General features: G+C 41.7%; 1 protein-coding gene across 2 annotated transcripts in view; it reads right to left on the bottom strand.

Annotated features, from left to right (window-relative positions):
- The window catches only part of rab31 (RAB31, member RAS oncogene family), an 81,205-nt gene that overhangs the window by 38,312 nt on the left and 19,717 nt on the right, over nucleotides 1–23,176 (bottom strand). Inside the window, exons 4-5 of one of the 2 annotated variants that reach the window (XM_043687758.2) lie at nucleotides 12,152–12,223; nucleotides 2,375–2,481 (exon numbers count right to left, since the gene is read on the bottom strand). In XM_043687758.2, coding sequence (XP_043543693.1) covers nucleotides 2,375–2,481; nucleotides 12,152–12,223 — 179 coding nt within the window. The remainder of the gene's footprint in view (nucleotides 1–2,374; nucleotides 2,482–12,151; nucleotides 12,224–23,176) is intronic. The other variant, XM_043687759.2, reaches the window with a different exon arrangement.

Below are 23,176 nucleotides of genomic sequence, written 5' to 3'. Positions count from 1 at the left end.
ACTATGTAAAATAGCAAAGAATGTCTAAATAATAAATGAGGAGAAAATTAGAGTATGAGAGAAAGCTAGCTAGATATATAAAAACAGGAAGTAAGAGTTCCTTTTTTTAAAAAAAAGTTAACTGAATATTGCTCCTTTCTAAAAGGTGTCTAAAAATTGCTAATAGAATCTAAAAAGATGGCACATAAAGTGAACAGGTATTTTATGTCAGACTTCACTGTGGACTATAGATGTAACATCCAGGAGCAGAAATAAGTCAGGGAGGGAGGAACTCAAAAAAAATTACAATTTTAGAGAACAATACAGAGTAAATTTTTGAAGCTGCAGGTGAGTTAGTTCTTGGGTCCTCATGGACTTCATCATTGGGTCCAGTGGCTAGTGATCTTAGGGTCTAGTGGAGAGTGATCTTAGGGTCTAGTGGCTAGTGAAATAATGTATTAGTTTTAATTTTCAAAATTCCCTCTATTCAGGGGAGGTCTCATTAAATTGAAATATAACAAATGTAACTGTCTCTTGAAAGAGGGAAAGTGACAGAAAGCAGAAAACTACAAGTTACTTGCTTAATATCTGTTTGAGGGAAAATGTTAAAAGCTATTACTAAATAAGTTATAGCAGGGTATTGAGATAATTTTGATGTAATAAGGCAGAGTCAACATGTTTTTGTGAAAGGGAAATCTTGTTTAAACAATCAGTGTGCTTTGAGGAAGTAACATGTGCTGTGGATAAAGGGGAGCCAGTAAATGCACTACACTTCACTTTCTGGAGGGCACCTGATCAGGTGCCACATCAGAAGTTATTGAGGAAAACTAAAAGCTGGTGATGTACAGGGTAACATATTGGCATGAAAAAAAGTTTGACTGGCTAACAGGAAGCAGAGAGTAGGAATAAATGGGTCTTTCCCATAAGTTGTATATCACAGGGAACAGTGTTAGGATCCCAATTTTTATAACTTATAGAAATTACTTAGGAGAAAGGGCTGAAGATATGGTATTTAAATTGCCTGATGACAGAAAGATAGGTAGGAACGAGGTAAGTTCTGACGAGGCCACAAAGAGGTTAAATCAGATATATTGGTCATCCGAGTGACAAACGTCTCGTGCTGTGGGCAAATGTAATTGTCCATTTTGACAGGAAGAACAAAAAGAAGCATATTATTTAAATGATGAGAGAGTGCAGACCTTGGAGATTTAGGGGATACATCCTTGTACATGAATCATAAAAGGTCAGTGTGCAGGTATAGGAAGTAATTAAGAAAGCTAATATCATTTATCACGAAAGGAATTAAATAAAAAGGTACAAAGATTATGCTTCAGTTACACAGAGCACAGGTGACACCATGTCTGAAATACTGTGTGCAGTATTGGTCTCTTTCTTTCACCAAGGATGTGTTGAAAATATGGTGGAATAATTTCAGAGAAGATTTAACTAATATCTGGGTTATCTTATGATAGACAGGCTTGGCCTGTAACTGCTAGCAGAGTATCAGGCAACTCAATTGAAAAATATAGATCTGGAAGGGTTTTAATAGGTTGGATCCTCTGAAAGAAAGACCAAGAACTAGGGGTCACCTATTGCAATCAGAGATGATGGGAAATTTTGTCTCCAAGGGTGGTGAGCCTTTGGAGCTGTTTTTCTGAAAGGTATGGAAGCAGAGTCTTCGAATGTTTTTAAGACAGTGGAAGATAGGTTCTTGTCAAGCAAGGAGCTGGAAAATTATCGGGGTGGGGCAGCAGGTGGAGTTGAGGTTGCAATCAGATCAGCCATCATCTTATTAAAAGATGGAGCAGATTCAAGGAGCTGAATGGTCTGCACATTGTTTGTATGTTCATATTTGTTATTAAACTGAACCAGTGAAAAGTGCTTCTGAAATAACTCCACAGAGGTCAGTATCCCGTCACCAAGTCACCCTTTATTTCCACATGGGGAGTCCTTGACACTGATCCAACTCCCTCAGAGCCAGCTCTGAGTGAACAGGATGTGTGACACTCCTGTTTTTATCTCTCATCCAGGGCTCCCTGATTGGGGCTGTTAGTCTGGTCCAATCAGGGAACTCATATTGTATGACTTCCACCTAGCTGATCTCACCACAATCACATCAGTTTCCATCAGCCAAACTCAGTTCTTCATGTCATTGATCACATCAATAACCCTGGCATTAATTTGCAAACAAGAGAACAACCCTTTACAGTGTAACAAAAACATAAATTGCCAGAGAAACTCAGCAGATCTGAGAAGATCTGTGGAGAGAAAGCAGAGTTAATGTTTCGGATCCAGTGACCTTTCTTCAGAACTTTGCAGCATTACATATGTTTTGGTGGGAAGAGTCACATCCCTTTCATACAGATTGAAGACATAATCATATACAAACACCAACCTCATATCAGAAAGGTCACATTTGTTTCCAGCAATTGCCACCACAATATTTTCAGGCCCATGCTCCTTCAATTCCTTTACCCACTTCTTCAAAGTGTAGAAGGATTCCTGAGGGGAAAAACACAGTGAACAGGGTCATAGCTCCAAATAAAACAGGCATCCTTTTCTTGCAGCCCAAAGATTTGGCTTCATGAATGTTGTTTACTCTCTATCACCATGTACTGCTTCCTAGTGAGACAATGCTACTGATACTCCCAGCAACGAATGCTCACTCTGTGACCGCTCTTCCTTCAGATTCAGGTAAACAACAAGACCTCCGTCTGGATTTTCTAAAAGTGATGTTTATCTCTCTCTCACTCTCTCTCTCCCCCTCCCAACCCCAGCCCCCACACTCAGACTTCCCTTGACATTTGTATTGATTCTTTCAGTCAGGAAAACTCTGTCCCTGGTGGTACTTTACAGTTAGCTAACAAAGGTTTCCATGCATCAGAGTGAATCAGCTCTTTCACAAGTGGCTTTTACTCTGAGCCAGAGCGAGCTTCTGATCTGCAGCGGACACATTCCAAGACAGCGACAGATAGACAGACTGCTTCGTGGTGGCCCAGGCACTGGATGAGATCTGACGATATGTTTGGGTGCCTGGAGCTGTGCTTCATGACCATCTCAACCTCAGGAATGTCGCATGTGAACATTTCAGCAAAAAATATTTTCCCTGACCTGTGGTAAGTGCAGATAGAAATGGAAACTGAAAAGCCTGCTGTTAGACATTTTTCATTCAGTTTGTTCCTGTAAACGCTGTCACATGGTGCTGAGTAATAGATTTGCATCAAAATTGTGTTTTACTACCAGTTTACTTGAACCAAACTCATACAACTTCTTTTATTCTTTGTTCATGGGATGGGAGTGATGCTGGTTTGACAAGTATTGATGACCTATCCGTAATTGCAAGAAATACATAGAAACATAGAAAATGAGAACAGGAGTAGGCCATTCAGCCCTTCAAAGTTTGCTCTGCCATTCAATATGATCATGCCTGATCATTCAACTCAATGCCCTGTTCCTGCTTTCTCCCCACACCTTTTGATCCTTTCAGCCCTAAGAACTATAATTGAGTAACTCCTTCTTCAATGTTTACATTTCAGAACACAAGGAGAAAGTGAGGACTGCAGATGTTGGAGATCAGAGTTGACAAGTGTGGTGCTGGAAAAGTGCAGCAGGTCAGGCAGCTTTTCATTTCAGATCAGAAACCCTCTTTTCAGTCTCAAAATCTCTACATTTTCCCTTTTCACCTTGTGCTCAATGCCAATTGTTACTCTTCCTCACTGTATGTGAGAACTGCTCATAGAAATAGATTTCCTACAACTCAGAAACAGAGCAGAGGATATGCAGCTCGCAGTGTTTCTCACAATGTTCTGAAAGAGCCTCAAGCCGTTTCGTCAGGAGATCTACAGCAATGGAAGATGTTGTCGAGGTAATCACATCAGTCGACTGCCTATCATCTGCAAAGGGCCATAGGACCATTCGAGACAGGTAACTGGTCATGTATAGCTGAAGGAATACTTCACTGACTCGGCATGTGGGCAAGGTAAAGATGTAGGCCACCAAGAAGTGGTTGAAGCCACACTGTTGTCATTTGCTCCACGCTTGAGCCATTTCCTTTCAGTGATGCAACTATATTTTTCCTGTAATTCCATCCCTGTCAGACCTATGTTATCCAATTCACAATGGAAAACGCAACAAATAATTGACCAGTATAGAAAATATAACCAAACAGCAGATAATCAGCCTCAACAGCACCTTCCAAATCTAGTGAGCTCTACTACCAAGGGTAGCAGATGTGTGCAAACAGCACGGAAACAGACCTTTCATGGCCACACTGACCAGGTTTCCCAAAATAAACTAGAACCATTTGCCTGTATCCGCCCATCGCTCTCTAAACCTTTCAAATCATCCAGATGCTTCTTAAATGTTGTAACTGTACTAGCCTCTACCACTTCCTCTGGCAGCTCATTCCATACACACACCACCCTCTGTGTGAAAAAGTTGTCCCTCAGGTCCCTTTTAAATCTTTCTCCTCTCACCTTACAAATATGTCCCTGAGTTTTGAACACCTCCATCGTACGGAAAAGATCTTTGCTCTTCACCTTACATCTATGCCCTTCACAATTTTATAAACCTCTACATGGTTGCCCACCCCGTAACCTCCTATGCTCCAATGAAAAAAGTCCCAGCCTCCCCTCATAACTAAAACCCTCCAGTCCCAGTAACATCCTTCTGAGACATGTCCGGGAGAAACAGAGTTAGCCTTCCAGGCCTGGGTTCTGTGGACTGCTCTTGACCTGAAATGTTTAATTTTTTTTTCTGTTTAGACAGATGCTGCTCGACCTGCTGAAAATTTATGGTATTTTCTGTTTTTTTCATTTCTTTTTTGTTAAGGAAACCTTACAGGGGGATTTGAAAGCCAATTTTATTTTTCTGACAAGCTGCTAATTTCACAAACATGGCTAATGACATTTAGCATTTCATGCAATAATTAATTAAATATAAACTCTGCAGGTGCTATGGTGGGATTTGAACTCTTGTCTCTGGAAGCTTGTTTTAAGAGCAGCAATGTGGAACAGTGATTCGCACGGCTGTCTCTCAGCGCAAGGGAACCAGGTTCAATTCCAGCCTTGAGTGACTGTCTGTGTGGGTTGCTTCTAGGTGCTCTGGTTTCCTCCCACAATCAGATTAGATGGATTGGCCAGTAAAGAAGCACTGCATCAATGAATGTAGATCACGCTGTTGTAGACACAGTACAAGATAGCACTGACTGACATCTCCTGAACTTAGGCAACTGCAGCCTGGATAAACTAGATCCAGCAAAACCAAATCTCCTCAGGCTTTTCTGGTCTGACTAACTAAGCTGTATAGTCAGACCCCAGTGCATAATGGGCAGCACTGCACATCGTTACTACCATCTGCTTCACTCTGAAAACCAACTTTTAAAAATTCAATTCATCCACGCCACCTAGAACAATGGGAATATAGGTGGTTCTGCTATAACATATATTTTGTTAACGCAAATTCGCTGTAACACAATTGATGAATTGGAGACACTAATTCTAAAGTGTGAACTTTTAAAACATATGTTGGCTGTAATGCGATTACATCACCAACGGTTTAAGTGCTGTTCCTGTAGCGTGGTTTTTCTATAATGCAAAGTTACACAAGAATGCAACCATCACATTATAGAATAACTGCCTGAACTTAAAGCTATTCTCCCCACTTATAGAGCTGCACCAAGACTATTATTGGCACAAACTGCACGCAAGAGTTTGATGAGAAAATGCAGGCTACAGAAACTAACACCAGAATGTGTAAGATGTACAACGCAGCCCTAACAGAAAAACACTAACCAAAATGCACAGGGCAATACTCCAACCAATTCCTACAATGACAGTGGTTTAAATTTTCACTCCAACATTGGCAGTCAGGGTTGACAGTTGGAGAAAAATCAAGTGGGGAGCCATTCCAATGAAATACTCAGCCCAACAGTATTTGCTGCATTAAATGTGATCAGATACATGAAGTGTGTTTCATGATGTTTAATTCCACTTTACTATTTCAATTCAGTGGAAATTCAGAGAATACAAGTCATATTGCAAGGTATTAGGAACCTGGACGATGCTGATAACTTCAACATTCATAGAATCCCTACAGTGTGGAAACAGGTCCTTCAGCCCAAAATTTCCACGCTGACTCTCTGAAGACTGCCCCACCCAAACCCATTCCCTATCCTATTACTCTACATTTATCCCTGACCAATGCACCTAATCTGCACATGCCTGAACACTATGGGCAATTTAGTATGGCTAATTCACCTAACCTGCACATCTTTGGACTGTGGGAGGAAACCAGCACAGACACAGAGAGAATGTGCAAACTCCACACAGACAGTCATCCAAGGCTGGAATTGAACCAAGGTCCTCACAGCACTGCAAGGCAGCAGTGCTAACTGCTGAGCCACCATACCACCCATTATGATTGGTTGCAACAGTGTATAGTTACACTTTAAAGAGATCAACCTATAACTGCATAGAATCACTATCAGTTTCAATATACTTCAAGTTTTCCAAATAATGTTAAAAAATATTATGCTCTTACATATACCTATTTGCCTACTGCAGAAGATGCACATCTCAGTAAGATCTCACAATGTTTCTGGTCATGAATCCATTTAAACCCTCCCTTTTGTATAAAGTTGTTTACTTCAAAGGTATTCCCGGCAACTAACTTTGGGGATACTTCTTTTCTTAGGTCTTTTGAAGAACTTATCTCCTTCAATATTCACTCTATATCATGTTTATCACACTCCGCCCATGTTTAATACACTCACCACTGAAGAGATATGTTAATCATTCACAGTCAATGCTATCCCACTCATTTGTTTTCCTGTTGTTTTCCTGGTGTTTTCCTGTTTATCTCAGAAAGGCATTTGCTCCCTGACCAGTCGTAGTTATTCGGATCAGTTAAATTATTAACCCTTCCAACTCTCCAACATGTAAAACAGAAAACAACTCTGTTGGACAGAAGCTCTATCTGTAACGGTACATTTTCATTGGATTAAATAAAAACAATGTTAATAAGCTAATGGGGAACTTCACAGAAGTCTGCTGGTGCACAATGGATGCCAGCAAATGACCAGTGAAGAATAAGTCCCATGATATATTCACAACCTCAAACAGCACAAGTGTCTTTTAAAGAATCACTGCTTTTATTTCAAATCATGTGATGTTTCTGTTAGTTTGAAAGATAGCAACCCTATTACTTTTCCAATACTAATCAAGTCATCATAATGTTAATGGACTGCTCCGTTAATAGGAAAAGATAACTGATAGTGATTTACCCTGAAAATCACCATGCCTTTGGAGAGGGGAAAGGTTGACAAGGAGAATTACTTGTTTTCTTCATATGCAGAAACCAAACTGCATTTGTGACTATATATATATATATATACACACGTACATATATATTAGATTTTGTAGTGAATAGAGTATATTTTTGAAATAAAAAAGGGGAGAGTCCTTCATAATGAAGTTAAATGAGGGTCTATTCAGTTATCAGACACTCCCAATTCCTCAAATATATGTAAATATAATTCTGCACAAGTAAGAAATGCCTTTGGTTTGTTTGTTGGACAGAGTCAAACTCCAATGTTTGTTTGTTCCTCTGTCTGCTATTCTATAGAACTGAACTGATCTAGTGACTGTAGAGAAGCTTATAAAGGAACAAACAAACATTGGAGTTTGACTGTCCAACAAACAAACCAAAGACATTTCTTACTTGTGCAGAATTATATTTACATATATTTGAGGGATTGGGAGTGTCTGATAACTGAATAGACTCTCATTTAACTTCAGCAGAAAGACTTCAGACAGTGGTTCATTATGAAGGACTCTCCCCTTTTTTATTTCAAAAATATACTTTATTCATAAAATATCTTCCTATACATACATAATCACTAAAGCAGTTCAGTTCTCTGTGTATATAAAGATATTTTTATGCGTAAAGTATTCCATGGTGACCATAGTCAGTGTAGGAATTAAACCCAATCTATTGGCATCACTCTGTATGACAAACCAGCTATCCATCCAACTGAACTAACCAATCTCCTCTTCCTGATGCTCACATACAGGATTGATGCAATATGAATTACCTCAGTACAGACTAGGGATCAAACTCACAAACCTCTGCTCTCTCTCTCTCTGGTTTATCTCTGCACTGAATTGTGCACTTCGTGTTCTGGGAGCTTTGGGATTACTCAACACATCTTAGTAGACACATCAGCATTCTATGAAAACTTCTGTCTCTTCTATTCCATTAAGCAGGTACCAGAGACAGCAGTTAGCCTGAAATACCATACAAGTAGCCACAGAACAATCAATGCAAATGGATTAATATTGACTGCACTTCACTGGAAGTACACAACATTACAAGAGAATCCCATTCCACTTGCTTACATTTGCTAATGACTCATATTCAGTAACGTGATAATTTTAAGAATGTCCCTTATGATTTTTTTTTAAATTATCTGCTGTGAATTGATTTGGCATCAATCATAGTTCCAAACCAACAGGAGCATCTGACTGGTATCTGGGACTGCCAGAGATCAAAACATGCTGTAACAAAGTAAAACTTATTGAAAAAAATTCCTATTGGAGTTCTTCATTATCCTGACACCATTCTAAAACCAAAGCCAAAATATTATGAGAAAATTTGCCCCTTCACACAGCAGCATTAATGTCAAGACACATTTTCACAACCTTCCATGGGGATTAAAGAAGTTATGTGTCAGACAACTTGTTTTATTTTGGTTTCATTTATCAGTTTTATTAATACTGTTTTTGTTCAATGCATTTGAGACAGATAGGTTGATGATTAGAATTCAAGTTTGTTTTCCCTCACACTGGTTCTCTCACCAGCTGCCCCAAGGCAGATATGTCCTTCAGACCTCATCTCAATCACACTTGCTGCCTCACACTAAAGTTTCCTGTTCTCCCCTCATTCAGTTCTTCTTGCAGTAGCATTTACTACAAGTTCTTCAGTTGAGTGGGCATTGGTGTTAGTCAGCCTGCATTTGACCTGATACCATAAAACATCATTGGGCCTGGGATCAATGCCAAGCATCTCCAGTGCTCTGATGGATCTTTCCTGTTGGTGGGACAGGACATTCACAGGCATGATGATGGAGGATCATGGGCATGGTCTCTAATTGTCTGAATTTGATAGGTACATCCAGGAAGGTCTTTGAAACAATGTGCAGATAGTCCAACTGGGGAAGGGGCCATACTGTTACTTGTGTTGGGGAAAGACCTGGCTAGATGATCAAAGTGCAGTGGAGAATTGAGGGAGTTAATGAGTACATTACATGTGTATTTACTAAAGTGAAGGACATGGATGATGGTAAGATTAGGAAGGGATATATTGATATTTTGGGGCATGTCGACATTAAGGAGGAAGAGGTATTGGGTGTCTTGAAAAGATTAGGGTAGATGGGTTCCCATGGATCTATCCATGATACTGAGGGAGACAAGGGTGGAGGTTGTTGCGACCTTTATAGAGATCTTAGTATCCTCTTTAGCCACAGTTGAGGTCCCAGAAGATTGGAGAATAGCCAATGTTGTTCCTTTGTTTAAGGAGGGGCAGATGAATAATTCAGGAAATCATAAGTAGGGAAATTATTGGAGAAAATTCTTAGAAACAGGATTTACTCACACTTGGAGAAAAATGCCTTATTAAGGACAGTCAATATGGCTTTATGTGGGGGAGGTCTTGTCTCGCAAATTTCATAGAATCCACACAGTGTGGAAACGGGCCATTCTGCCCAACAGGTCCACACCCGACTCGCCGAAGAGCATCCCACTCAAACTCATCCCCCTACCCTATTCCTGTAATCCTGCATGTCCCATTGCTAATCCACGTAACCTACACATTCCTGAACATTATGGGCAATTTAGCATGGCCAGTCCACTTAACCTGCACATCTTTGGACTGTGGGAAGAAGCCCACACAGACATGGGGAGAATGTGCAAACTCCACACAGGCGGTCGCCTGAGGGTGGAATTGAACCCGGGTCCCTGGCCCTGTGAGCCACCGTGATTGAGTTTTTTGAGGAAGTAATGAAGATTATTGATGACGGTAGGGCAACAGATGTTATCCATATGGGTTGTACTAAAGCATTCAACAAGATCCCTCATGGTAGGCTGGTCCAGAAGATTAAGTCACAGGAATCTACTTTGAGTTGGCAAGATGGATACAACCTTGGCTTGGTCATAGAAGACAGAGTTATGGAGGGGTGTTTTTCAACCTGAGGTCTGTGATCAGCAGTGCTCAGCAAAGATCAGTGCTGGGGACCCCTGTGGTTTGTAATATATAAAATTTATTTGGATAATAATGTAAGTCATTGGATTTGTAAGCTTGCAAACAAAATGCAGATTGGTAGAGCTGTGAATAGTGAGCACGGTTATCAAAAGATACAGCAGGATACAGGTCAGCTGGCAGACGGAGTTTAATCTGGACAACTGTGAGGTGATGCATTTTGGGAAGTCAAATGAAGAGCAAAGTATAGAGTAAATGGCAGGACCCTTAAGAACATTAATATACAGAATGATCTTGGGAGTCCAAGTCAATAGATCTCTGAAAGTGGCAACACAAGTGGAGAAGGTTGTAAAGAAGGTGTACAGATGATTGCCTTCAGCATTTGGGGCACTGAGTATGGAAGTTGGCAAGTCATGCTATATCAGACTTTGTCCAGGCCGGAGTTAGAACAGAGGTGAGGTTCTGGTCCCAACACTACAGGAAGGACTTGGAGACTTTTGAGAGGGCACAGGACCAGGAAGTTGTCTAGATTGAAGTGTATTAGCTAGAGAGAGAGGTTGGACAAACTTCGATTGTTTTCATATGGGTGTCAGAGGCTGAGGAGTAATTTGTAAATAAAGTTATGAGATGCATGGATAGGATGTAGAGTCAGAGTCTTTCTCCCAGAGTGGAAATGTCAAATACTAGGCGGCACAAGTTTAGGATGAGAGGGGGAAGGCTAAAAGGAAAGTTGTTCCACGCAGAGGGTGGTCAGTACCTGCAACACGCTGCCAGGAGAGGTGGTAGAGGCAAATACAATAGCAATGTTAATGAGACATTCAGACAGGCATGCGAACAAGTAGAGAGAGGGAGAGAGAAACAGAGAGAGACAGAGACAGATAGAGAGAGAGAGAGAAAGAGAGAGACAGAGACAGAGAGAGACCATGTGCAGGCAGATGGGATTAGTTTAGAATGGGCTCATGGTCAGCACAGACATGATGGGCCGAAGAGCCTGATCCTGTGCTGCGCTGTTCTACATTCTCTGAAAACCCACAGAACTCAGAAAGAGCTGAATTGCTCCTCACTAAACCTTCAGGCGTTGATGGCTGCTAATGCTGTACCTAGTAATAAGTCTTGTCAAATAGGCAGCAAACGGGGTTGTAAAAAGAGGTCTGCAATTGTTCTCTTGCAAAAATGCCAAAATGTGATCCTTAAGCAACTGAATGAATGCAAGGCCTGAGCAGCTCAGAGTTGACATTCTTCCAGCACAAGCAATCAGCATGAAGGAAAGACCAGCCAGGTTTAGCCAGTTGACCAACACATGGCCTGGGATAACCTGCAGGTATTTTCCAATTTATCCTTTAGAATCATGGAATCCCTACAGTGCAGATAGAGGCCTTTCAGCCTATCGAGTCTGCATTGACCCTCTGAAGAGCATCCACCCAGACTCTGCATTTCCCAAGGCTAATCTCCCTAATCTGTACATCCCTGTACACTAAGAACAATTTAGCATGGCCAATCCACCTAACCTACACATTTTTGGACTGAGAGAGAAAACCCACACAGACACGAGGAGAACATGCAAACTCCACACAAACTCCAGCCAAGGCTGGAATCAAAGCCAGGTCCCTGGACTGTGAGGGCAGCAGTGCTAATCACTGAGCCACCATGCTACCCATTTAGTTGAGCACAAGTTATGCTAAACCTAATTGTGCAGATGCTTTTCTATGCATCTGCAAGAAAATGAGTGAAAATTTAAACTCCAGCTGAACACTGTCTCCCACAGTAATTCTGACGAGTAACTCAGTTAGATTTAATTCTCTCATGAAAACACAGTGAAATGTGCTCTGCTGTTCCAGATGAAATTCCAATCATTTCTTATCCCAAAACTGGTTGACAAGGATTTTGAACTAAAGAACTGGACATTATAGCAGTTTACCTCATTTGTGATATCGTAAACTATAACAGCTGCAGCAGACCCACGATAATACATTGGAGCCAGTGAGTGAAACTGTGAGGAACAAAAGACAAAACAAATTAGACAAGCTGTGGGACGTCTACATTTTCAAAATGAATATATGGTTACATTATAATGGATAGTCCCAGCTTGATTCTATCCCGAAAATTTAGTACATTAAAAATTATATTCTGAAGTTTGAAAATCAGAATCCAGAGAAAATAGGAGCAAGAGTAGGCCATTTAGCCCATTGAGCCTACCCTGGCATTCAAAACCATTGTGGTTGATCCATTATATCAACACAAGACTCGTACTCTTTTTGTACACCCCTTGATGCCTTTACGCTCTGTTTCTTTCTTAAATATATCCCATGATTTGGCCTCCATTGTGTTAGGTATTAGAGAATTCCACTGGACCCCTCACCCTCCAAGTTAAGAAATTTCTCCTCGTACCTCAGACAGAAATGGTTACCCTATATTTTTATGGCATCCTCCCCTGGTTTAGACTCCTTAGCCATGTGAAACATTATTCTGCATTTACTCTGTCGAGCCCTGACAGAATTTCAATGAGATCTCCTCGCGTTCTTCCAAACACTAGTGAATACAGGCCCAGTCAACCTAACCTAACCACTCTTGAAACCAACCCCTCCCAAAGCAACAAGGACGGAACCCCCCTAGTCCTCACCTTCCACCCCACCAAACTCCACATACATTGTGTCATCCTCTACGACCTCCAAATGGACCCCACCACCAAAGATATATTTCCCTCCCCGCTCCTATCAACGTTCCAGAAAGACCATTCCCTCCGCGGCTCCCTCGTCAGGTCCACATCCCCCACCAGCCCACACTCCATTCCTGGCACCTTTCCCTGCCACCACAGGAAGTGCAAAACCTGAGCCCACACCTCACCCTTCAGCTCTGTCCAAGGCCCCTAGGCATCCTTCCATATCCATCAGAAATTTATCTGTACTTCTACCAATGTCATCTACTGCATCCGCTGCACCCGGTGTGGTCACCTCTACATTGGGGAGACAGGACACCTTCTTGCAGATCTCTGGAACATCCGCACCCACCAACCCCACTGCCCCATGGCTGAACACTCCAACTCTCCCTCCCACTCCATCAAAGGCATCCAGGTCCTGGGCCTCCTCCACCACCTAAACCGTTACCACCTGACGCCTGGAGGAAGAACACCTCATATTCCGCCTTGGGACCCTGCAATCTCAAAGGGATAAATGTGGATTTCAACAGCTTCCTCTTTTCCCCTTCCCCCATATTATCTCAATCCCACGTCTCCAACTCGGCACCGCTCTCCAGACCTGTCCATCACTCCCTCCTCTGACCTATTACCTTCTTCCCCACCTTCATCCATCTATCGCTTTCTCAGCTACCCACCCCACCCCCCTCCCGTTTATCTCTCAACCCCAGCCCACAAAACTCATTCCTGATGAAGGGTTTATGCCTGAAACGTCGATTCTCCTGCTCCTCGGATGTTGCCTGACCTGCTGTGCTTTCCCAGCAACACACTCTCGACTCTGATCTCCAGCATCTACAGTCCTCACTTTCTCCCTGTCAACCTAACCTGTCCTCCTACAATCAAACCTGTCATCCCAGGAATAAATCTGCTGCATTCCCTCCAGGGCATTCCTTCTTTTCCGAGGTAAGGAGACCGAAACTGCACACAATATTCCAGGTGTGGTCTCACCAAGGCCCTGTGCTGCAGTAAAACATACTTGCTCCTATAATCAAATCCTTTTGCAAGGAAGGGCAACATACCATTTGGTTCTTAAGTGCTTGCCGCACCGGGGCACTGGTTTTTAGTAAACAGATCTTTAAATCGTTTAGTTCTTTACTAATTTCAAGTAAGACTTGCAATTATCTCATGGCACCCATGACCACCAAACAGTGCTTTGTGACCAATGAAGTGCTTTTTGACACAGAGTCACTAGTGTGATGGAGGAAACACAGCAGCCAATTTGTAGACAGCAAACAGTCGCCAACAATACTGTGATAATCCTGTTAATTAAGGTCAAACATTGACAGAATGCTAGGGATAATGTCCCTGCTTGGAGTACAGCAGGATCTTCCTCATTCACCTGAGAGGTCAGACATGCTTCTGTTTACTCATCTCAAGTGTGCTCCAAGTCCAGGAGCGTGACTTGAAGCCTGTCACTTGAAGGCAAGCAAACTACCAATAGCTTCCAAAAGTGGACCACCTCTGCCAATGTCGGTTGTTATTCCCCTCAGCCCACAGCATTGAGACTCTGATGTCCAGGATATAGCATGTTCACTCCATTTAGATTTATTGGACGTCATTAACTACAGAGTTATCCGACAGATTGAGGGAAGTCCCCGGGCCTGGCCATGGTGTGAAAAGCCCGCAGAATAAGGGAATCAGAATCCAGCCCTCTGAATCCAGCATGGGAAATGGTATTATAAAATCACCAGTTAAAAGCAATCACTGTTACCAGCTTTGCTATTCGAGGGGCCTTCTAGGTTCCTGGTTGAAAAACTGCTGAACTGACAATAAGACAGCATTGCATGTCTTAACTTGCCACATCATTCAGCAAGTCATTTCACGAGGTAAAACTCTTCCAAATGGCCGAAATCTTAGAACTGCAGCTCCAGCCATATGGCATCCCAGACAGTCAATGACAGCACAAAAAAATAGCAATTTATCTGTGATGCATATTGCACAGTTGAGACAGACCTTTCCATTTGTGCATTGAACATTTCAATCCAGTTTTTAGCCTTTGTGCCTTCAGCCCTATGGCTCTCTCATTTAGAAGTCAGTCCACAATTAAAACTGCTCTAGGGGCTCGTTTTGGCAGAGATCCAAGTGGTTTCTAACATCTGAAACATCTACCATGTCATAAAGCCCTTCAATTCTGACAGACATGACTTTCTATTAATTCTAATAAAAAAATAACTCATAGAAAACATAATGCCCACCAGATGCATATGTATGCTTTGCTGTCACACAGAACAGAACTTAAAAGTGAATGTACAGCAAAACTATTCTAATTAATAGTAGTTTATTAGCAGATGCATGAGCTCTGGTTTCCATTACATGAACTCTCAACCTGATACCTCAGAGGCTGACATTACTCTAAGATTGTACATGTGTCTTCAATCCCACATCGTATGATTCCAATCACAAGCATAAGCTTGCAGTTTTAAGTATCATGATTAATCAAAATAAGATATTCAGAGGTAAAAAAAATGACATAAATCTAGAGATTAATGGTACATATTATCCCTTCTGTTATTTTCTCTTTAAGTGTTGTGTTGATTAAATATTGATCATTATCATTTATCTTGTGTTTTAATGAACCTGGATGGAAATTTAACCACATCATTCATACCTACCTGTACCCACTTTGGCTTGTTTTCCTGTTTTCCATCTCTGGGAAGGATAGAAGACATGGTGGACATTTTTCATGTCACTCAGTGAAAACTGTAGTTATTGTAATCAGGCTGATAGTGAGGTCAGCTAGATGGACCTCATAGAATGTAAGTTCCCTGATTGGGGCTGTTAGTCTGGTCCAATCAGGGAGCCCTGGCTGACAGATAAGGGCAGGAAGTGTCAGAGGTTCTATTCGCTCTAGAAACCAGCGCTGACCTAGCTGGAGCAGTGTCAAGGGTGGATTTGATGGCAAGATAGTGGGCTCTGTGGAGTTATTTCAAATAATAGTTCCTGATTAAATAATTCCCGACATTGCATAAGTAGAGGTCAATGGTATAACAATAGGAGACAATGCATTTGGAATCTTCTTTTTGCCATAACCATAATACAAAAAAGTTTGAATAACAATCTGCACTGCTCAGGCATGTAATGTAATCTTTAGGAGAGGTAGGACTTGAACCCAGAACTATTAGCCCAGTGGTAGGGACAACTCTGACTTTGAACCCCACCACTATAACTAAATTTTCAGGCAGTCAGACTCTTATGGAGTCAACATAGGTCTGAGCTAATTTGCCAAATAGACCCCTATGTCCTTTTGCATCTAGTTCCATTCAGGCACTTGACATTGGGCATTTCACTAGGATCGAGCTCCCTTGAGGGAGGAAGTTTTTCCTCCTCCACCCACCTCCACTGAGACTGTCACCAATCAGAGGCCAGCAGCTCTTCTGTCCTCACCAGGAGGGCAGTGACTGATGCTGATCTCTTGAGATCTCAGATCAAATGAAGGCTTGGGGAAGGATGTGTGATCCCCCAGAGAACTCAAGTGCATCTGGACAGTTTCAAAAATGTTGACCAACTTACCTTTCTGAGCAAATTCCCACTATTAATCACTGTAAAGTCTTAATTAACTTTAACATATTATTACGCTATACCATATGAAATTATTACCACCTTTTGATCTGACCTTTATAGAAAAAGTGATAAGCTTCCCTATGTTTCATGACTTCTGAGATACCAGGAACCATGTCTCCTCGTAAAATAGACCCAACTTCATGGAAATAGTGAGATTTCTAAAATGCCCACCTTACAACAGTGTAGGCAGGAAATCGAGTCTTAGAGATGTTCAGCACGGAAACAAACTTTTCTATCTAATTCAGCCATGTTAACCAGACACCCCAAATTAATCTAACCCCATTTGCCAGCATTTGTCTCATATCCCTCAAAACACTTCCTATTCATATACCCATCCAGATGCCTTTAAAATGTTGTACCAGGCTCCCTCACCTCCTCTGGCAGCTCATTCCATACACACACCACACATGAAGAAGTTGCCTCTTAGGTAGCCTTTAAATCTTTTCCCTCTCATCTTAATCCTTTGCTCTCTAGTTTTGGACTTGCCTATCCTGGGAAAAAAGACCTTGGCTATTCACTCTATCCATGCCCCTCATGCTTTTATAAACCTCTATAAGGTCACCCCTCAGCCTCTGATGCTCCAGGAAAAATGGCTCCAGCCTGTTCAGCCTCTCAATGTAGCTCTAATCCTCCAATTCTGGCAACATCCTTGTAAATCTTTTCTGAACCCTTTCAAGTTTCACAACACCTTTCTTCTAGAAGGGAGACCAGAATTGCACACAGTATTCCAAAAGTGGCCTAATCAATGTTCTATATAGCCGCCACCCTGGGGGACATTAAAAATCCCACTCAATGGGAAAAGGTATGTGGGACTCCTAGAATCATACAGTCCCCTTTTTAACTCCCACCCGCCTCTGATCCGAATCATGCAGAGGCAGGAATACTCAGTCCTATGTCTATAGAGCCCAGTATGTAATGAACTGCTGTATTAATCTGTGCTGCTGCCTACAAAAATTTGTGCAGAAAGCATCCCTGGACTGTTCACTTCTCGCAAGATGTTGTTGTTGGCAGCAGCAGGAGCAGTTGGTGTAGATTAAAAGGGAAGGCGCAGGACATAAAGGATCTGGACAAAGAATTCTTCACCTTCTAAACAACCACAAGCACCATGACCCCACAAACAAGACAGCCAAAGGTTAACAGTTTACTGAAACTGGATTCTACACTGTTCTGTAAGGGGCTTTTGTTTTTAAACATGGGAAATTAAACATACAGCCTGTTCTTGGTTTAAGCACAGATGGTGAAAATTCCAGAATGTTAAATATTTTCATTCCTTCCTTCCCATATCCTGGGCCTGCAAATGTGCACAGTCACACAGATGGAAAAATAGCAAGATGGCTCATGGAGTGGTTTTGAAGGTTGTGGGTTGTCCAATCTTTTAAACTCTTTTAACCCTTTGCTTTTATAGATTTCTTCTTCATTCCACAGCAAGCGTTAGTGAGGAGCGTAAACCAGTTAAACTTAGAAATGACTGGTACTGTCTGGAGTAATCCTAGTTCAGAGCAGGAGTCACTTACAGGTCTTACATTGATTCTTCCTTTTATGGGAAACGGAAAATCACTCCCTGTAGCTTTTAGCCCCTCAGGCAGCAAGCACTGAGCAATGACTCACTTCCCTTTTGAGAAATCCACATTTATTTTTGTTACTGGTTGTGAAACCGGGAGGCCAGAGTATTTTATCAAGGTTGATGACTCGGCCTCTTTTCCTGCTTTTTTTCTGATGCTCGGCCAAATTTGGAAGATTCCTAAACTCAAAAAGCAAAAATATTGGTGAACACTGGGGTTCTGAGCAAGCAGAAAACAACAGAAAATGCTGAAAATACTCAATGGGTCGAGCAGCATCTGTCAAGACAGAAGTATAGCTCATGGGTTGAACTTTCTTCAGATGCAGTTACTCCTACTGCACCAGGAATGTGAGTGAGAGATGAACCCACTCTGACTCTGTCGTTTTGACCGGATGTAAACAATCATCGGTCCATTAAAGGCCTCTAGGGTTTCCGGTTCAACCAGAACATCGACTCAGCAGCGCCACCACTCATGGTGACCATTGCTGAGGCTACACCTTGTGTGACAGTCAGAGTGATCCAGCACTGAAGAGGCCCTTCGGCCCACCATTTCTGCACCAACCTACCTTCACTAGTCCCACTGTCCGGTACTTGGCCCGTGGCCTTGAATTATCTAAGTAATTTTTGAGAGCTCGTGAGGTTTCCTGCCTCATCTACCCACTCAGTCAGACCCCACCACCATCTGGGTGAAATTTTGTTTCCTCAAAGCCCTTCGAAATCTCCTGCCCCTCACTTTAAAAATTATGCCTCATTGGCCTAGATTCCTTTGAAGAGCTAGTGCATTCATTTTGAGCAGTTGAGGCCAGGCGAAACCTGGCATCGAGATGGGGGGAGGGGATTTGATGTGGGATGTGATATGTCAGTGATGGGTAAGGCATGGAGGGAGCCATCGTGATTTTGGTGAAGGGCCCTTCCACTGAGAGATCACGAGGGGTTTTTTGAATAATCACATCAAGAGAGGCTGTGTCGTTCTGATCTTGGTAAAATGCTTGGATGAATTAGCCTCCCGATGGACAGCTGCCACAGCAGCTGGGAGACAATGGGCAGTCTTCCTGGTACCTTCCATTGCCATGGTCCAGCCGTGCTGCCATTCTGCCCGTCACCAACGGGCTGGGGAAACACAGCCCAGCATTTCCGATCGACCTAGAAGTTCTGATTAAGCGTGATTGACCTGTAATGTTAAATCTGCAAATTTCAGTTTCCATTTACAAAGCAATTTACTAAGGACAAACTTGGAGACTTGACAGTGTAGATGCAGATGACTCCCCTTGTGGGAAAGTTCAAGACGAGAGGGCATAATCTCAGAATAAGGGGTCACATATTTAACATGGAGGTAAGCAGCAATTTCTTCTCTCAGAGAGTACTGAATCCATGGAATTCTTTGCTGCAAGAGTCTGTGGAGGTTGGGTCACTAAAACCGAGATAGGTAGATTTTTAATCAGTAATGGGAATCAATAGCTATGGGGAAAGTGAGTTTTGATTGTCGAGTCAGCAATGATCTCATTGAATGCCACAGCAGACTTGATGGGCACAATGGCCTACTTCTGTTCCGAGGATTTATGGTCTTATGGTCAAAATGCCATGGTCATATCCAACAGGTGCAATGCTTCATTGGGCATTATTGAAATGTTCTCCTGTCCAGCTTTTCAAGTTTCACTCTCCATAAACTTCATCCAAAATAGTGCTGCTGGCTTGCACAAAGTCTCATTTATCTTTTACCCAATGCTGACTCACATTGGTTCCTAGCATTGCCTCAATCTTCAAATTCTTATCCTTGCATTGAAATCCCTCTACAACCATGATCCATCCTATTTTTATACCTTTCTCCATCCCTAAAACCCACCCCCACCCCCAAAATCTCAGCACTCCTTTGATTCTAGCTTCTTTGACCCTCAATGACTGGTTGTGCCTTAGTTAACTATCCCCAAGCTGGACACCTTTTATATACTCATAAAAAATGTTTCTTAGGTCAAGCTATTGGATGACTGCTCTAATATCTCCAGTGCAGCCTGGTCCCTTTGCCCTTTCATCGTTAAGGGATTTGTAATTTTGCAAAAATGTGCGAAAAGACAATTTGAGAAATGCAGCACATAGGGCATGTGTGCTGTCAATGTTGTTTAGCAATTTGCCACTTGTTTATCCTGACTCCTGTCTGGCTGAGTCATTGTAGATCACAAAGGCACTGATTGGCACAGTGAGTTAGCACTGAGTTGGCTGCGCTTTTTCTGTTCAGGAGCTTTGGACATCAAGGGCTGGGCAAGGCTTTATTGCCTGCCCGTAATTGCCCTTTGACAAGAGGATGGTCAACTGTCTTCTTGAACATCTGCAGCCCTGGGGGTGTTGGGATAGCTACAGTGCCTTTAGGAAGGGAATTCCAGGATCTGATCTAGTGAAGGGTTCGTGATATATTGCCAAGTCAGGATGGTGAGTGGCTTGGCGGGAACTTTGAGATGTGCTGTTCCGATGTATCTGAAGCACTTGTCTTTCCAAATGGTGGAGGCTGCCTTTTGGAAGATTTGAAATTTTATCTTAATACTAAATCAAAATTTCCTTTCGCCTCGTGGAAAGGTAATGAAATTAGTTTCAAACAAAGCCAAAACTGATTTTAGGGAGTATAAACTATAACATGAAACAGATCATACTTTGGGGGAATTAGCTATTTGTCCTAACCAGTATGACCTTTTCTGTCACAATTGGAGATATTTCTTTCTGAGTGTTTGTTTCAGTTCTACTGCCATGGCAAAATTGATTTACCGCTTCCTCAATCTATACATTGCCATCAGCGTTGAAGCTTTTGGTCCTAAGCAAAACAAAACAAGTGCACAGCATAGAGTTGAGCACACCAGATTAAAAAGTTAAATCCGTGAATTTCAGTCTGTCTTGAGCACTCTAGTCAGGCTACCTGATTTAGGATTTCAAATCAAGCTGCCAGTGTCTCTCAGAAGAGCCCTAACTTCAAACTGAGGTTTACTTAAAAATGATAAGTATAAGCAAGTTAATCCAAGACAATGGACTGCCTAGACAAGGTTTGCAGATGTGTTACAGGATAAAGTTCAGAGTTTCAGATATTCCTGATCTCGATGACAATAGTGGAAAACAAAGTTGGAAGAGTGGTCAGTTCACTCACAGCATAGAGAATGTGAACTTCTAAAATGGAAATGGAATCATTGCATTCCCTTATGTTCCTTTCTCCAATGTTTTTAAAGACAGATATTCAAAAGCTGTTGATGAATTGAATCACACAACAATGGAATGTGGATATTTATCTTTATATTTTTCCACACAATGAACTTCCCATCTGAAAGTGGGCCATTCAAAGAAATATTCACAAAGGGGGTTTTCTGTTCCTCCCTTCTATCTGACTGTACTACCTCCCACCATTGCCGCATCGTCAAATCCCACAGCTCCATCCCAACTTCAGGATAAGTCAAGATGGACGTTACCTCAGCAAACTATTGGATGTCAGTTAACAAGTGGCTTCTGTCTGAGTCACACTAACAGAACTGTGACTGCAGGTCAGTGACCTGCCCTTGCAATTAGGAAATGGTGGATGAAAACCTCTTGTAAAAGGAAGTGAAAACTGAAATAAATCATCTTTCAGATGTTTTTGCATGAAACAGTGCTGTTATGGACCAACCATAGGCCCCTCAAAATATTTGAAGAAGGTAGCTTAGGCAAAACAGAATTGATTTAAACACTACAGTTGAAACACAAACAAAAGAAAGCAGAACTTAGAGTAACTTAATTAGAAAACTTAACCGATCTGATAGAGTACCTATTACTAATTAACCATACCAATGTAGTAACATCCCATAAAGACACTCTTTGGTAAATTCAGGCACAGATTCTTACAGGCAGGAGGGAACAACATCCATAGAGGGATTTCAGAAGAAATCAGAGGAATTCTTTACTGAAGCTTGCAACTCTTCTGAACTCACACATTTTTTGACTGCTACAGCTCAAAAAAAACTATAAAGCCTAAACTTGAAGAACTGGCCATTCCCCTTCATTTGTTAAATTGTTTAATAAAAAAACCTAAAGGTCTTTTAAACCTAGAGTCTTCAGCATCTCTGCCTTTACAACCCCTCTTCAAAAAAACACAAATCATAAGGGGCATAGATAGGGTAAATAGACAAGGTCTTTTCCCTGGGTCCTGCTGGACACACTTTCCTCATTCCTGAAGAAGGGTTCATGCCCGAAACATCGATTCTCCTGCTCCTTGGATGCTGCCTGACCTGCTGCGCTTTTCCAGCAACACATTTTCAGCTCTGATCTCCAGCATCTGCAGTCCTCACTTTCTCCTTAGAGGGGTATGGGCCAAGTGTTGGCAAATGGGACTAGATTAATTTGGGATATCTGGTCAGCATGGACAAGTTGGACGGAAGGGTCTGTTTCTGTGCTGTATATCTCTATGACTCTAAAGTCACCTTTTCAAAGTGACAGCATCTTCACAATGCTCACATCATTACCATATAAAGAACTATCATTTATTTTGTGTCCCTTCAAAATACACTATCAAGCATTTGACACCTGCCATTTTTTCCACTATTATCAGTAATTTGTACTTCCATTTCTTGCTTGACAGTTTGCTCTGGTTGCAATAACTTCACCCCCAAGTCTGGAAAGGTCAGCTCTAAGCACCATAAATCCTAAATCAGAGCATCAAACAAGACCGCATTTCCATTCCTTACCCCATTCCTTTGGGCATAATTCAGCCAAAAGGAGTGAAAAATGTTAAACACAAATTGAACTCAGCACAAATCAAGATTCTACTGAGTATGCTAGGTTTTAAATAAAAATCAGTATAGAAGCGGGCCCTGCCAGGGATTAATTCACCACCATTAGAAATTTCTGCTAATTATACCCATTTGAAGGTCTTTGAGAAGATGTTAAAATTTAAAATAGTTCTTTTGAGCTCAGAGATACAACTATCCAAATTTCAAAATTCTGTGAACTTTTCTTTAAATGAACAAACTGGCTGTTGTATACCAATACAACTATCACATTGCTCTTAAGATTTTTTTTCCAAAAATCAGCTGGAGTTGTTTCTGGCATAACCTTTTTGAGGCATCAGGGATCTTGTCATCTGGCTTGAGAACTGGTAAGGGAGCTGCATTGATTCTGCCAAG

Source organism: Chiloscyllium plagiosum, unplaced genomic scaffold (genome assembly GCF_037043375.1).
Source record: "Chiloscyllium plagiosum isolate Xiang-an unplaced genomic scaffold, Cpla_swu_hap1 HiC_scaffold_4, whole genome shotgun sequence".
Classification (NCBI taxonomy): Eukaryota; Metazoa; Chordata; class Chondrichthyes; order Orectolobiformes; family Hemiscylliidae; genus Chiloscyllium; species Chiloscyllium plagiosum.
The sequence above is the reverse complement of the archived record's forward strand: the minus strand, read 5'-3'. Positions and strand labels throughout refer to the sequence as shown.